This window comes from Tiliqua scincoides, chromosome 7 (assembly GCF_035046505.1).
Source record: "Tiliqua scincoides isolate rTilSci1 chromosome 7, rTilSci1.hap2, whole genome shotgun sequence".
NCBI classification, from domain to species: Eukaryota; Metazoa; Chordata; class Lepidosauria; order Squamata; family Scincidae; genus Tiliqua; species Tiliqua scincoides.
In genome coordinates this window covers 40,137,484-40,154,288 of record NC_089827.1, presented here as the reverse complement: position 1 = coordinate 40,154,288, position 16,805 = coordinate 40,137,484, and the positions used below count along the sequence as shown (strand labels likewise).

At 44.7% G+C, this 16,805-nt stretch overlaps 1 protein-coding gene across 13 annotated transcripts in view; it reads left to right on the top strand.

Annotated features, from left to right (window-relative positions):
* Positions 1-15,892, top strand: part of CALD1 (caldesmon 1) — a 190,225-nt gene extending 174,333 nt beyond the window's left edge. For 8 of the 13 annotated variants that reach the window (XM_066633443.1, XM_066633452.1, XM_066633451.1 and 5 more), the window contains 8 exons: positions 1,713-1,853; positions 4,941-4,984; positions 5,075-5,153; positions 6,442-6,579; positions 7,674-7,769; positions 11,552-11,632; positions 12,669-12,702; positions 15,344-15,892. In XM_066633443.1, the coding sequence (XP_066489540.1) occupies positions 1,713-1,853; positions 4,941-4,984; positions 5,075-5,153; positions 6,442-6,579; positions 7,674-7,769; positions 11,552-11,632; positions 12,669-12,702; positions 15,344-15,375 (645 nt within the window). In that variant the 3' untranslated portion in view covers positions 15,376-15,892. Of the gene's footprint in view, positions 1-1,712; positions 1,854-4,940; positions 4,985-5,074; positions 5,154-6,441; positions 6,580-7,673; positions 7,770-11,205; positions 11,317-11,551; positions 11,633-12,668; positions 12,705-15,343 lie in introns of those variants that run through there. The other 5 variants (XM_066633454.1, XM_066633453.1, XM_066633445.1 and 2 more) reach the window with 3 other exon arrangements.
* Positions 15,893-16,805: the final 913 nt, after the last annotated feature.

The following is a 16,805-nucleotide window of genomic DNA, read 5'->3' as shown; positions in this document are numbered from 1 at the left end:
TTGTGAGTGGATCTGAATTTACTGAACCTGGGCACGTGAGCACCTTTGCACATACGACCTGGAACATATGGGTGCAGTGGTTGGGTTTAAGCATTTGAGTTCTCAGTTTGAATTCTCATTCAGCCATGAAGCTCACTCTATGGTTTTGTGCAGATCTCTGCTTAATCCAGGTCAAAAGGTTGTTGGGAGAATCAGAATAGAAAAGTTCTTCATCCACGAGAAAAATAATGGTAATTATACATCCTTATGGATCTGCCTCGTTGCACCCTGGATTGCAGGTCCGCGATACTGCCCACCTGCATCACACAACCCCCCCCCCCCGGATACCTACTCAGTGCAGTGGAGCCCCACACAGTATTCAGGACCACTTGGAAAGCCTTCTAAGGCTTTCCGGTAAACCAAAAGTACTGCTTAAGACTGCGTTGGAAGCCTCAGAAGCTTTCTGAGACATACTGAACGCCATGCGGGACTTCACCTGCCCCCGAAACAGCTCCAGAGGGCAGGCAGATGCAGCAGCGATGTGGTTGCACTGCCCGTGAAAGGTCCACGGGTGCAGTGCCCAGGGCTTTTGTCCCCCTACTGTATACATAACAGTCATTGTCTAGTTTTATGCTGAGTTTGTGAGAGAAACATAAGGAGGCCCTTAATGCAATCCAGCTTGCCCCACACCAAACTCTCACCAATAGCTAAATCATGGCCCTCCCTATAGCCTGCTACTAACACAATAGTTAAGAGGGCCGTCGCCAGTGGTCCCTTCAGAGATTTGTAGAAATTGCAATTTGCCATATTCTGGGTCAACCAACATCTAGAAGATTGTTAAGAAGGCAGTGAATTTTAATGTGGACATTCATTAAACTTATCCTAAGACATATATGCCAGTAAAGTTTTCTAAGTCTTATCCTAAGACTAATTCAACATGCTAGCATTTGCTAAAAATGACACTTTGGGCGCAATCCTATCCTGCGCTGGAACAGGCAAGCCAAGAGGCTTGCACTGCATCCAGTGCAGGATAGTGGCCAGAAGCAGCTTAGCCAGAGGCAAGGGGAAACTTTTCCTCTTACCCGTGAGTAAGGGCCGCTGGCCGCTATGGGTCTCGTTGGACTTGCGCCACCTCTGGAGGTGGCGCAAGTCCAAGGAGAGTGAAGCAGCTTGAAGCCACTTCGTTCTCCCTGGGAACAGGGTTTGGGATCAGGAAAAATTGCCAGATCCCAGCCCCACCTCCTGCTCCCTGCCCACCTGTCCCCGGGGCTGCCCACTGCCCGCCCTCCCCCTTCCCAGGAACACCCGCCTCCCGCCTCCTCCCCACCTACCTTTGTGGCTTGTGTCAGCCCGGCTCAGAGACAAAGCCGGCGCAAGGCTTGCGTCAGTCTCTGCAGGCCGGCACTTCTTGGAGCGTCAGCCTGGCTTCCTCTCAAGGAGGCGCAAACGTGTCTTACAGCACATTTGCAACACTCCTGGGCCGGCGCAAGGGACTTGCATTGGCCCGAGGGTGCCTCTGGATTGCGCCTGTAATCTGACAACCAGACCCTCACTACCCTCATTTTGGAAGTTCACAGAGAATGGATACACATAACCAGGCAATATTTGTCCAGGATGAAGGTGTAGCTGTAGAGCTGCTCATGCTTGTTATCTGTCCTGCGTTTTCTGGGTAGGACAGAGATGTGCATGTAAAAATGCGTAAGTGTCTCACTTCATTGTCTCATTTTGGTTAGGAAGAGAAAAGGCGGTTGAAGGAAGAAATTGAGAGAAGAAGAGCAGAAGCTGCTGAAAAACGCCAGAAGATGCCGGAGGACACTCAGACCGATGAGAAGAAACCATTTAAGTGTTTCACCCCTAAGGGTTCTTCTCTGAAGGTAATTTTGTGTGTGTGTGTGTGTGTGTGTGCGCGCGCGCGCGCGCGCGCGTCCAGCTGTATTGGGTCCATGAAGCCGTTTTAAGTGGCCATTGGTGATCTCATCAACACTTAAGTCACAGTAAAGTGTGTGCGAAATCTTTATTGCTGGTTAGTGCAGTCCTGAGCCTAACAGACATGCTTAGGGTCACCAGCATTATGTGTATCTGGACTCCTGCACTATTAACAGCTATGTGGCAAGCAGCAATTCAAGTGGATTCTTTTTTCTAGCATGCAGTGATGGAGAAAGCTTTGCTTTATTCATTTGTCACACAGCTGTAGAAGACACAGGAGCCCTTACAGAAAAGAATTGGCAGCCTCATTCTAGAATCCATTTGATGGACTCCCTTTTTGCTAACTCTGGAAGAATTTTAAGACACTGCTGTTCTCCACTGCATCTCGCTGCTATTTCTAAATTGTCCTTTCAATTGCTTCATCTAGGGTTGCTTAAGGTTTTGTGTGGATTTTGTTGTGACTTTCTGTATCATAACTGACAGCAGCCTCATCTCTGCTTTTGAGGCAGCGTAACACCCTTTGCCTTTGACGGGACTGGGTTGTGTGACAAAATATACTTCTGGCTCCCAAACCACTGTCTAGAGAAGAGAAGATGGATATTTTCTATGCCTGGAAATACATAATTTGTCATTTGACTAACTGGCTTACAGCCTGCTCCTCAGAAAGGGCTATCTTGAGGCAACAGGGTAATCACATCTCTGTGCCTCGTTTCAGGGGCTTTTGGAGGGATGATGACAAAAGGGCCTCGTATTCATCTTAAGTACTGTTTGTGGTTGTCCTTGCAACTGGACAAAAAAACCTGCCCTGCCTTGTTTTCCGCCTTGTCAGCCAGATCTACATTTTGAGTTTGCTTTCAGCTTTCTCAGAAAAATTATCGGGTGTAAATCAGCTGTTGTAGCTTTCAGTTTTTGCTTCCCAGAGGCGTATTCTTTTGTGTTTTGTGAATCCTGGAATGGGCTGAATGTTGCTTGCAAACAAACTAAGGCTCTGTGCAAACCATTCAGAACCATCAACATCAGTTTTGCTGCTGATTTTAATGGGCCATGGGTTGCACTCTCTCATTTTGTACCAAATAGGATATCAGCTGGGAGAAACAGAACCAAAGGAGCCTGTGTGTTACAAGGGCCACTTCCTGTTTCAGGGAAAGTATGAGAGCTTCTGCTATTGGTGTTAATTACCCTGCTTTTCATCTTGTTTTGCAGATCTATTTTGTAATTCTGTTTACCGTATGTGTTTTAATATATCTAGCTGTGAGCATGCAGTGTTTGGTTTGTGCTGTGACATTTGTTTCCAAGTCCTTTGCATAGTTTTGTGCTGGATTTGATCAATACTTTTAAAGAACTTTTCATGCTAGGGCAGTGGTTCTCAAACTCTTGAGCATGTGGCCCACCAGTGGGTCACAACCCAATTTTGGGTGGTTCACAAAACTACCAGGAAAAATCAGGCTATGTGCATCAAAGATTAAACAACCTGCCCCTTAAGGGGAATACTGCTGCCCAGTGGCTGATGAATGACTACTTCTGAGGGCCATTTCAAATGTGATGGATTTGCTCACATGACTTTTTTTCTCTGTGTAGGAAAAAGCAAACCAGCTGTGTAAATTGTCACATGATTATTACACATTCATACATTTTTTCTGCAGTTTTTCCTGAATTTCTAGCGCATGCATGTAGCAAAATAGTCATCTGTGTGGTGGTCATACGTGTGTCATGTTTTTCCTACATAGAGGTGCTATTTGTAATATGAAAATTGAATATTGTAATACAAAAGAAGGAAATGTGTCATTTTTGAAACAGCTGTAAGAGTTGGAAGATATTGACAAGGAATTTGTTTGCAATTTTTTTTAGCGTTTACACTTCTCTTTACCTCCATCTGTGTTGTACTGCCATCTTGTTGCTGTGAAAATCAGTACAGCACATTAGAAGCTGAAATTCTGTACGACTAAATATATATGAAACAAACATACCCAGTTTATAGGCAGAGTTCTGAGAATTCTGCAATTCCAGCATTCTAGTTTGTGCAACAATTCGAATGTCCCAATTCTGAAAGTGGATTGCAATGTGCAAGTGAATGCAAACTGGTAGGGGTTTGATTTACCCTGTGCCATGGAACTTGAGAATTTTGAGAGGGACTAGGTTTCTGGGAACAATTGTGGGGGTAAATGCAGAAACAAGGCTGCTGATGCGTTTGGACCCTGGGACAAGAAATCTTGAGTGTCGCCCTTTGTTCAGGAAAAGGATGGAAAACTCAGGGCTCCACCCTTTGAAGTCAAAATTCATGAAATTGGAATGGTTTAGGAATCCTATCCAACTTTCCAACCCTGGTGCAGCTGTGCCAATGGGGTGTGTGTTGCATCTTGTGGTGAGAGGATAGTTATGGAAGCCTCCACAAAGTAAGGGAACATTTGTTCCCTAACCTAGGGACTGCACTGCAATTGCACCAGCACTGGAAAGTTGGTTAGGACTGGACCCTCAGTCCTTTGGAAATCCATGGGCCTAAATTGGCTTACATTTAAATAACTTCACCTGGGTTCTGAGCAATTTCCGACTGCCACTGTTATCTCAGCTTGGTCAAACTCACAGTGCAAAGATGTCACAGCACACTTGTATTGCTAAACGCTCTTGACAAGAGGAGCAAGAGGAATGAGACTGATGTTTACTGGAACAACCACTTTCTTCCTCTGCCAGTAGTTCCAAACTGGTGCTCCAGGGAATTTCTTCATCCATTTTGCACAGTTCCCTTCCCAACTTTAAAAACTGTCACTTGACTCCAGGTCTGTCATTCAGTGGACTTCTGCTAAAAACTGTGATTGCAGAAGTGCAGAATTCTGCCTATAAGTGACTTCCTTGCAGTGAAAAGATTATGACCACCTCCTTGGTTGTGATGGTGGGGTTGTGTACTTTTTTTCCCTGTTTGTTGCATTGCATCCCTAAAGACCATTCAGCTTCTTCCGTTTACATCAGATTCTACTACCTTTTGCAGCCCCAATTTGCTGATTTCCTTCTCTCCTTTTGTTTTTGTTTTTTTTTTCTAGATAGAGGAACGTGCAGAGTTTTTGAACAAATCCGCCCAGAAGAGGTAAGCATCCCTTGCTTCTGTGAACAGCAACACTGTATGAGTTCAGTGATAGTAATCAACTGGTTTCTGTCATTGCTTTTTTCTGCACAGTGGTATGAAACCCACTCATGCAACCCCAGTTGTCTCCAAGATTGACAGCAGGCTGGAGCAGTACACAAGTGCAATTGAGGTGAGCTCACCACCACTGCAGACACTGCCTTGTTAGCTACTGCTGATAGGGACACACAATATGATCTTTAGGTCCAAGCAACACTTGTATTCCCCAATGATCCCTTTTGTTAACATGTGCTTGTATTTCAATAACATAATGTTAATTACACAACTGTATACCTACAGTTGTATAATACAGTTATATAATACCTATGACAACACTGTTTCCTTTAGCAGTGTTTAGTTACAGCATGCTTTGTCCTGGGTCGATTGATTGCTCGTGCAGCCAATGAGAGCCGTGCATTCTGGCCAATCAGTGCCAGTTTCCTTCAGTGACATCTCCTATAGTGCTGTTTCAGACAGTGCTCAGTGTTCCAGGAATAGATCCCCAGGACTTTCTGAGGTATATCAGTGTTTGTCCTCCACTGTACCACTTCACATAGTCCACCTATTCGAAGTGACATCATTGCCAATTACTTCTGGGTTGGGAGGCCAGATGTGATGTGATAAACACCAGTAAGACTTTCAGGGGAGGTGGGAGGGCTTTTTTTGAACATGGAAAAGCATGCTTTGAGGCTTCCTACCGCAGTTTATTATGTTGCGTTCCTGGTCTCGCTGCTGGGTGGCAGGGCTCCAGGGATCCCACAAGTACCACAGACACCATCTCATGTACAACTGGTGGTACCTGTACCACTGGTTGAGAAACACAGCTATATACAGAACAGGCGTTACCAACCCTGTTGAACACACACACACAATTTACAAGCCCATGGTTACATGCCATAAAATAAAGCTGGAAGCTTTGGTGAGACCGATGCTTCTTTATTCAGTTTTGTACCCTGCCTTGTCATAAGGGCTTAGGATGTGAGCTTGTGATATTTTGAGAGGACATGTCTTCTGGGTGTCTGACAAAAGCACCAGCTCAATTTTGTAATTTAAAGCGCAATACAAAGTGCTGGTTTTGACCTATGACATCTTTAACAGTTTGCCACCAGGGCACCTTAAAAACTGTCTTCATGTGAAGCATTTTTTCCCTGGAAGCCCTGCTAAAAAGTAGAGGCATGCTCTGTGCTGCACCCTGACCTGTTGCCTAGCACTCTAAAAGGTCCTGTGGATAAGATCACAGACCTGGAGCAGAAGATGAGGAGGATGTCAAAAGGAAAAGGATAAAGAAAGGGGTCAGGATATGCAAAAGCGAGGAGACTGTACAGGCAAAGGGTCCCCTTTCTGGCATCACTCCTTGTGAAATTTTATAGATTAGTGTTCTCCATGCACCTGCAGTGTGACTGACCCTCTGTTCCCTGCAGGGCAACAAGTCTACAAAGGCTGCCAAACCTGCTGCCTCGGACCTCCCAGTTCATGCTGAGGGTGTTCGTAACATCAAGAGCATGTGGGAGAGAGGCAATGTGTTCTCATCACCCTCTGGTCCAGGGACGCCCAACAAGGTATGTGTTCCCCCTTCAGATAAATCTTGCTTGCTCAGGATTGGATGTTAGGGTGTTTCCACTTGGGTTCCAAATAGCAAGATGCCTAAGGGCTGAAAGACCATTGCGTTAGCCCTTCTACCTTGAGGCCGAAATGCAGCATATTCATGGCCCTTGACCTTTGCCTTCTTTTCTGTCACCCCCTCCCTGACAGTGGAATTAGACAGTGTACTCTTCAGGGCAGGGATCTGTCTTTTTCTACATATGTTGCATTGTAGAACACGTGCACTTTGATAATGTCATGGCATGAAGAAATAATAGCTAAACCAAGAAAGCAAAACCTCCCATAACTTTGGGGTACACTAATCTTTTTTTAATGCACGGCTTATTATGACATTTCCTAATTTTTCTAAAAACCATAGAAAAAAGTGTTCCATTAAATGCTTCCCTGGGGCACTTCCTGCTTCCAGGTCTTCTTCCCAATAAGCACTGACATGGTAACATGAGGAAAAGACTAAAACAAACATAAATGAAATAATATAGAGGAAGATATACGGAGGGTCTAGAGAAATAGGAAATGGGGTGTTGAATGATATCCGTAAATCCTCTGTCTTCTTATGGTACACTGTCTCATGCTTTGTGATATACTCTCCACATTTTCAAAGGTGCCTGAGGAATTATATTTACAGTGCATTACCTTCTCATGTGGCCCTAATTCTTGACTTTCAAGCCATTAATTCTAATTCTTAGCTTTTAGCAGTGCTCTTAGGAGAAACCACCCATGATGCTTAGGTATCACCTAGTTTGCTACAAATATAACCTTGAATAGCTGTTTTAAAGGGAAGCTTTTCCAGATTTTGAATAGTATAGTTTATTACATTAGCATCCTCATGCCAACAAGTGTTGCCAAGAGGACAACTCCTTAACAAATGTGGCATTGTAGCCTTGGGCTGCATCTCCAACATCAAAAAGAGCAACAGGCCCAAAGTCTGCTCTAGCATATGGCTTCATAGAGACTGCTTGAGCTTGAAGGCTGATGGTTCAAACCCATTTACAAACGCTGTAGCATTCATAATCATAGGATGTCTCTAAATTTGAAGTACATCATTTTGCAGGAAACCGCCGGGCTAAAGGTTGGTGTCTCCAGTCGTATCAATGAGTGGTTAACCAAGACTCCAGAAAACAACAAATCACCTGCTCCAAAACCTTCAGTAAGTTTTTTGTTTGTGTTTTCTTCACTTTCAATAGCTTATCCTTTGCTCATCAGCTTGTGGGGGGGGGGGGAATGGGGAATGTTGATGATTTACTATAAAGGTCAGTCCCAACAGAACAGTGCTGCATACTGAGGAAACACTCAGAAGCTCCAGGTTTTGAGATACAGGGTAGATCCTCAGGCAAGACACATGGGGGGGAGGTCCTCCTTCCAGTTGTCCTCCCACTTACCTGCACTGTTCATGGCAGCATCAGCTCCTCCATTTCACTTAGCATGGCTGCGGCTCAGAGATCTAGTACAAGGGTGCCCAAACCCCGACCCTGGGGCCACTTGCAGCCTTCGAGGCCTCTCAGTGCAGCCCTCAGGGAGCTCCCAGTCTCCAATGAGCCTCTGGCCCTCCAGTGATTTGTTGGAGCCCACACTGGCCTGATGCAACTGCTCTCAGCATGAGGGCAACTGTTTGACCTCTCGCGTGAGCTGTGGGATGAGGACTCCCTCCATTGCTTGCTGTTTCACGTCTGTGATGCAGTAGCAGCAGAAAAGGAAAGGCCAGTCTTGCTTTGTGCAAGGCCTTTTATAGGCCTTGAGCTATTGCAAGACCTTCATTCATTCATATAAGTCCATCTTTAATATATTCATTTATGTAAACATATGTAAATTTATTCAAATTTGAAATGTAAATTCTTTTTCCCCCCGGCCCCCAGCAGTGTCAGAGAGATGATGTGGCCCTCCTGCCAAAAACTTTGGACACCCCTGATCTAGTAGATAAGCAGGCAGCAGCAAAGAGGAGGGACAGAAACAGTCACTTTATCTCTTACCCTCCTGGGGAGAAGAGAGCTTGGGGTGGGAGAGAAAAGTAAGGCATGAAGCAAGGAGCAGTGGCAGTCTTCCCTTTTGGGACACTGGGGCTGATACTGCTGCCTGATGCTGACCCCTGCTGGTTGGCAGTAACCTTTCATAGACGTGCCCTACTTTCACGCTCTTTGATTTCACACCGATGACTAACATTTTTCATTTGTTCCTTTTGTCTTCAACAAGCTCAGTTGTGGCTCTGCATTCAGGCTTCACTGTTTCTAACCTAGCTAATGCTGCTTTCTCTCTGTCCTCCTTTATTCTGAAGAGCAACTGAGCTCACTGGATAGCAGTCAGCCTGGACAAATGCTTGGTGCAGTGAAGCAGTACAAAGCAGTTCCTGTTTGCGAACGCAACTGGGACGTGCTTTGCGATTGCTCTGTTTGAACATTCCAAGCCTCGGGGAGCCTTGTGGAGGCTGCGCGGGGCTCTCCGCATCTCCTGCAGCTTGCAGCAGCCCTCCGTGAATATAAACACCCCCTTACACCCCCATCAGCTATGTGATCCTGCAGATCACTTCGCTGCCCTCACCCCTTCCTCATCAAAGACTTACCTTGGGACTCCCAAAAAGTTTGAGAACTGCTGGCTTAGCGTATCTGAGCTTTAATGCTCTGTACAAGAATCAGGCAGAAGGCAGCCACACCATCTTTCTGCATGGCAGCGTGATCATTATGAACTAGCAAAGTTTGTCAAGTTTCAGTGCACCATGATACTTTTGCACCAAACTGGAAATGGAGGGAGCCAGCAAAGCACAAATCTTCAAAATTTATAACTTTGAATTTGCTCCATTACCATGCAATTAATGGCTCTGAATTTTTTTTTGGGGGGGGGGGGGAAGGCCTGAGGCACTGTATATGCACTGTATAACCATCATGGGGACTGTGCCTTGGGGCTGCATATGGCAGAAACAAAGAACCAACAAAAGCTGGGGGCAACAGTGCTGTGTGGTCCTGCAGGGGATAGGTATGTTGTTGGCATCCTTCAGTCTTGGAAGACTATGGTGTCACGCTCTGAATGGTGGTTCTGGAACAGAGTGTCCTCTCCAGTGCGCGAAGCCTGGGTAAAGTAGGTATGGAGGATAGGCTGTTACCCATGCAGCAAATCCCCCCTCTCCACGTCGCTGAAATGGTCCAATGGAAAGGCAAAGGCCAATACGGTTGGTTCCAGCGGCGTCGCAGGAGTTGCCAGAACGTGACTGTGTTCAGCCATGAACTGCCTCAGGGACTCCGGTTCGAGGTTGACTCCTGAAGCCTTTTCCATAACTGGATGTAGCCACAAGGCAGTGGAGGTTTGGGATCAGAGTTTTCCTTCTCTCAGATGAGCTGCCTTCCCAGGCTGACGAGTCCCATCTACCCGGTGGCTGTTTAGTTGCCTCTTATGACAAGTACAGCCAAACTGAGGGCCTATTCTTATCCCCAGCCCCCAGGGGAAAGGGGATAGGTATACACCCAGACAAATGCATGGAGTTTGTATTTTAGAAGTTCTTACTCCTTGTGGGCACAATCCTAACCTCTTAAGAGCCCAATCCTGTAGTTGGCGGCATGGCTCCATGCTGCCAGCCACAGTTGCAAACGTGCCATAAGGCACGTTTGCCGGGCTCACTGCCAAGCTCATGCCAGTGCTAGCCCAGCACCAGCCAGTGCTGGGCTAGCGCCAGGCAGTGGCCAAGTTCCGCGGCTCAGCAGTCTCCTGGACTGCGGAATGGGAGGCAGGGATGTGGACTGAGGTGTGGGGGAGGCGTTCTGGGGAGAGGAGGCCGGCGGGGGCGGGCGGAAGGTGTGCTGGGGGGTGGCTGGGAGGAGGATCTGCGGAGCCGAGTGCAGGATCCAGGGCGCTCATGGAAGGCTGCGCGCCCTACACGAGTGCCTTTACTGCTGACCATCTGGTTGGTGGTAAAGTGAGTAGTCCCATTGCGGGGCTGCTCACCTTACTTGGGGGAAGGGGACGAATGTCCCCTTCTCCTGAGGAACCTCCCACGGTAGCGCTGGAGGAGCAGGATTTGGCAGCAGCCCTTTTCGGTGCCACTGAACCTGGGCGCTCTGCCCGTCAGTGCTTTCCAGCACTGACATAAGGGCAATGCAGCTCTGAGGTAAGGGAACAAACATTCCCTTACTTTGAGGAGCCTCTGTGAGTGACACCCAACTGCAGGATGCAGCACACGTCCCACTGGCACTGCTATGCCAGTGCTGGAAAGCACTGAGATAAGGGGTTAGGCTTACGCCCTGTGATAGTTAAGTACAGGACCTACATGTTCTAAGGCGGAATATCTTAAGTGACAAGATGATTTGGACAAGCAACAGGAGATTTGGTGGCAATTGCCATTTAGTCCCTGCGTTCAGGAACATCTAGATGGCCATAGTTGTGAGCATTCTGGGCTATAGTCTGGTTCAGCAAGGCAGTAAAGCAAAATATGTTCTTGCCCATCTCCATTCAAAATACCAGATGGATGTTTTAAGTTCACAGGGAGGCAAATTTCATGTACTATACAATATATATAGTATTTACATTATGTAAGTAGATTGTGCAGTAGTTTGTAGAAAGATCAAGACTAACCTGTCCTTTCCCTCAATTCATTCTCTCAGTCGGTTGCTCTTTCTCTTCTCTCTTCCATCATCTCCTTGGCTGGAATCCTGTAAAGATACCTGCTGTTCTATGCTTCTCTTGGATTGGCTGTTTTCTGTTAAGCTGGCCAGGTAAATCTGTTTATAAGCAACCTTGCTAAGCTGCTGAACTTATGATTCTCCTGTCCCAGTCTTAGCAACATTTCCACCCATGCGGTCCTGTTGGCTTCAGTGGGACTATTTAAGTAAGTGACTAAAAGATCATCTCTTGTGTGTATGAATTAAGTCTTTGTAGATCTAAAGAATTCAGATCTCAGTAATTACTTTCTTTTCAAATTTCTTGATTTATGGTTTCTGTTTGAAATAGGACTTAAAGCCTGGCGATGTATCTGGTAAACGCAATCTCTGGGAGAAGCAATCAGTGGAAAAGACTGCTTCTACCACAAAGGTAACATTTTGCAAGACACAACTCTGTGGCTGGCTGGATGCTGCTGGTGTATTCTCATACTGTCTTCTACTATGAGAATGTTTATCCATCCTCCCTTTGGGAGAAACCATAACTGTATGGTACAGCTTATGCTTCGCATTCAGAAAGGTCCTAGTTCAATCCTTAGCCTCTTTAGTTAGTTTGTCTGTTAGCAGGGCTGGATCTATGCCTGAGACACTGATAAATGTCTGCCAGTGAATATAGACAGTTCAGGGCGACATGGACCAAAGGGCTGACAAAGCAGTTCCTTATGTTCATTGATGAACAACCGGGAAGCAGGCAAGGGAGAATTCTGCAACTGGTGTCTGGTTATAAGATTCCAGGCAGCCTGTTTTTCACACCCATTTTCAGAGTCCAGGTGAAATGCCTGGACTCCAAAAAAGGTCTGAAACACTTGAATGTCATCTGGCCGGGAGGCCTTTGTGAACTCGTCATTGTGCCTTTTACAACTGGATCTGGCAAACATTCATGTTACTGAAGACATCTGGAATAGAGAATAGGACAGGCTGCAGAGTCCTTAGAGTAGAGCACTCCCTAGAGTAATTGCTCCAGGAACCTTCTTCCCAAGCCTGTTCGATGCCAGTAGAGGCTGGTCTGGCAGAGTAACATTTTAAGCTCAGGACTAATCTTGCTTAAAATGTTACTCTGCCAGACCAGCCCCTACTGCCATTGAACAGGCTCGGGAAGAAGATGTAGTGTGATGAGGCCTTCAGCCTGCCTCACAGTTGGTCCAGGCTTGTGGGCCATTTATTAGACCATGCCTTACCCAACCCCACCTCCAGGGTAACCCAGAATGATCTGGCTTTCTGAAAGGAAAGCTAGTCAGGAAGGAGCTGATCAGGCCACCCTGCCCCCTGATGAGAGGGGTGGACCCTGAGAGACTGACTTTCAGGTAGGATGAGCCCCAGAACCTCTCATTTATTTATATGACTAGAGAAGGATATATTTTATATCTATCTTTCTGCCTTTCAGCCTGTGTAACTCTTTTTCCATGCAGGTAACAGCAACAGGGAAAAAGTCAGAGACCAATGGTAAGTGTGAAAAGACTGGTTTTTGTGTTCATGATTGTATGTGTATGCCCTCTAGTGCAGTGGTTCTCAAACGTTTTAGCATTGGGACCCACCTTTTAGAATAAGTTTGTCAGGACTCACCAGAAGTGATGTCATTAACCTGGAAGTGCTGTCATGGCCAGAAGTGACACCATCAATTTAGGCATCAAACCTAAGCCTTGATCAGACAAAGGTCCCATTACAGAATGTGCTCTTGCTTTTATTTTGCATAGCTTGGAATTAAAATGTTCCAGATCGGAAGTCAAAGCTGAACACACTTCTCCAACCACACAACCCCCTCCCCCTTTCCAGTGCCTCATCTTCCCACCTATTCAGGGCAAAGCATCCTGCCTCTCTCCCGCCCTGCCCAGCAGCTCTGTACCCTGTATTTTCAGCTCTGTATTTTCAATGGCAGCTGGGCTAGGTTCTATGCAACCCACCTGAAATTGGCTCATGACCCACCTAGTGGGTCTTGACCCACAATTGGACCCACACTGCTCTAGTGTATCTCTATCAAATTCTACCAAAAATACATAAAAATGGATTTCAACTGCAGCTCATCTAATTATAGCTGGTGATGCAAATTGCCTCGAAAGGGAAATCAAGGCACCTCAAGTCAAATCTTATGTATGAAATTCTACAGATTTTGTTCATAAACTTTGAAATATTAGGGATGATGATGATATTCAAGGCAGAGGTATCTGTCACACTTGATGTTGGAGCCTTGTAGACAAGCATTCTGCATCAAGATTCAACTGATGCCACATAGTAAACATTCACCTCCTCTTTTTATTGTAGCTATGGCCAAGATAGTTATATGTGAAACTTTTTTTCTTTTAATGGACAAGTGTCATGGTAAATTAAAGGCATAGCTATGAGGTGTATAATGGCACCTAAAGTGACTAAGGGCACAATCCTAACCAGGTCTACTCAGAAGTAAGTCCTATTTTGTTCAATAGGGCTTACTCTCAGGAAAGTGTGGTTAGGATTGCAGCCTAATTTATATACCTCTGACATCTGATTGTGAGACATATTAAACTCCAAAGTGAATCTTTTTCATGCAGCTATTCTGTTTTTCTCATATAGCACATGGCAGGAGATGAAACTCCTGAAACTTGTCAGTGGATTCAGTACCAAGAACCATACTGAATTTTTTCAATTTCATTCTAATCATGTTATAAACTATGTGATAAATTGATTACAATTGTGGTGTTATGAGCAAAGGAGTGCTTATGCCAAGACAGCTCACAATTTCAAAATAATTTTAATGAGATGGAGTAGCAGCTTGTGTTAGATCGAGTTTGTTTACCCCAGTGTTTCTCAGATGGTGGGTCGGGACCTACTAGGTGGGTCCCCATTCATTTCAGTATTTTATTTTTATATATTAGAGTTGATGCTACCATGATATGTGACTGCATTTGGGGAAGTATTACAGCTCTGTACTTTTAACAGGCTACTAAGTCTATGTTTTAACAATGATAGTAAATCAGACTTACTCCTGAGTAAAGGTGGGTGGGATTGCAGCCTAGGACTGTGAAAAATTTTCCTGATTGATGATATCACTTCCAGTCATGACATCACTTCCAGTGGGTCCTGACAGATTCTCATTCTAAAAAGTGGGTCCTGGTGCTAGTCTACCACATTACCCCTCCTCTGATAGTGGATAGAAATGCATGACTGTCACTTACAGGAGCTCAAGTTAATAATCTTTCTTCATGTGCTTTAGAGCAGCAGTTCAGTTCCCAAACTTTTCAGTGCTGTGAACCACCTTGTCTTTCACAGGGGGTTGCGACACAATGCTCCTGGTAGTGTCTCCATGCCTTATTGGGAGGCCTAGAGGCCTCTTCTTGTTCATCCTGTTCATGCTACAGGCTCAGAATGGCCTGAAGAAGCAACTGGAAGTCCACGAACCAGAAGTCACCTCCAGTTCCTTCCCCATAAAATTCACATAATGCAGTTTATGCACTTCCAGTTCTGTCAAACAGTGTTGTAGGCTCAGCCTCTGCTATTGCACTTCTCTGGTTGGCAGCTTCCAGGTTTAGTGTTGATTTAGTGTATCCACCACTGCTCTTGGCTTTTGCCATACTAAATCCCTTATAGCCTATCAGATAAAAAATTTTTTTATCTTCAATCACTTTCACAATATTGGCCATCAACAAAATCCAGTGACAGCCTGTTCCATAGGCACTGCTGCAGTTGTTTGCACTGAAAATAATACTTGCTCTGTAACTTATACAACCTTATCTTGTAAGGTTGAATCAAATCTAAACTCTAGCAAAAGAGCTCCTTTTTATTGCCTTCATACTTGGGTGATTTTTTCCCCCCACTGCTGATAATAAATTAACACTCAACCAGTATAGTGGGTATTGCTAGGAGTATGTAGAGCTAGGAGTATGTAGAGGTAAGTCAAATGGAACTCAGCAGAAACCACTTAAATACCACAGAGAGGAAACAAAAAGACCATGTTGAGACATGAGCCTGTTCAGAAATAGCTGGATTAGTAATACAACCCCAAATCAACATGTTCCGATATAACCCTGGGAATCCATAATTACTTAAGTAAGGCCAAAGATATGGCAATTTTGGCAATTCCAAGCAACCCCTTAACGTCTTTTTCTTTCAGCAGGTTTGAGACAATTTGACAAAGAGCCCTAAGGAAGCCATGTGTGAGCTGGACCAACTCGGTTTTTAAAACGGAAGTGCTAAATTTGTCCCTTTCTTTTTTTAATATATATATATTTATGTTTGTCTACCAAAAGGCCTTTTTTGGTTGTTGTTTTTTATTTTGCATTATCTCAGTTAAAAACCATGTATATTAGCACTGTATTTAATAATCAGTCTTAAAATATTCATCTAAATAGTAGTGCCTTAGCACAAGAGCCTTACTGCTAAAAGAAACTCATGCTGTGAACTAGAGACACTTCTACTGATCAGTTCTTGCAAATTGCATATACAAGCAAAGCCAAGTTCAACCTGCAGAAGAGGAGTGTCATCCACTGTGCACACCTCCCATGCATGTGCCATTGCAAGTGAACCAAGTGTGTGCATGAGCACGATCAGAGCAATACAGTCTGGGTCGTGGAAAAACACACACATCCCCAAAATACATGGTTTTTAAGGGAGAAGTCCAAACAAGGAAGTCTGTTTACCACTGTCTGTGTACTGAACACAGAATGGTCCCCATGACAGTCTTCTGTGCAAGCCCCTCCAAGTGCACAGGAACATAGCCCAGTTCAAACACTATCCCTGACAGTGCTCCAGGTTTCAAAGTGTTTTAAGTTGGTAGCTTGCACTACTACACTGTTGCAAGGCACCTCATTCACATGACTCTGCTCTCCTTTAATTTTCTTTTAGTTTTTTCTTCCGTTTCTTTGAAAAGGGAAAAACCTGTGAGAATTGGGCACATGTGTGAACAGGCATTAATTAGCGAGGATCCATTTCATGTACAGGATTATCTATCTGGCCAAGGTGGTGGGGGGGGGCACAATCCCTCCACTTTGGAGAAAGGAGCACTGCCAGGGAGAATGAAGGAAACTGGGCCCAGCTAATTCCTTGCCAATACCATTCACTACCATGGGACTTGTGGGAGGAATGCTCCAAATAGCCGTATTAATCTTTCTTTCTGCACTTTAGATTGAGGCATGGAAGAATTACCTTTGGTTGACATTGACAATATTGTTTTCTGTACTTTGCCCATGTCAAAAACTGCATCAATAATGTTGAAATATGTTTTGTATTTTAAAGGATCATTTTTTTCCTAAATTTGGATGACTGCAAATGACAGCGGTACTGATACGTTTCTCATTTTTTTCCTTGTTAGTTGCAATTTTAGAATATATTACAAATAGCTTTACAAAAAAAATTTAGCTGTAAGGCACTACTATGGTAGAAGGCTTTTAATACCTGCTAGAGTACTATATTTAGTTTTGTAAGTTTATAACTAGCCAATATCACAACTTTAAAAAAATACACACTTTTATATTAAAGTTTCATAATTACCATTAGGCATGTGGCAAGAGAAGTATTAGATTTAAAAAAAAAAAAAATACCAGATGCCTGATAATGGATAATTAAAATTTATAGTT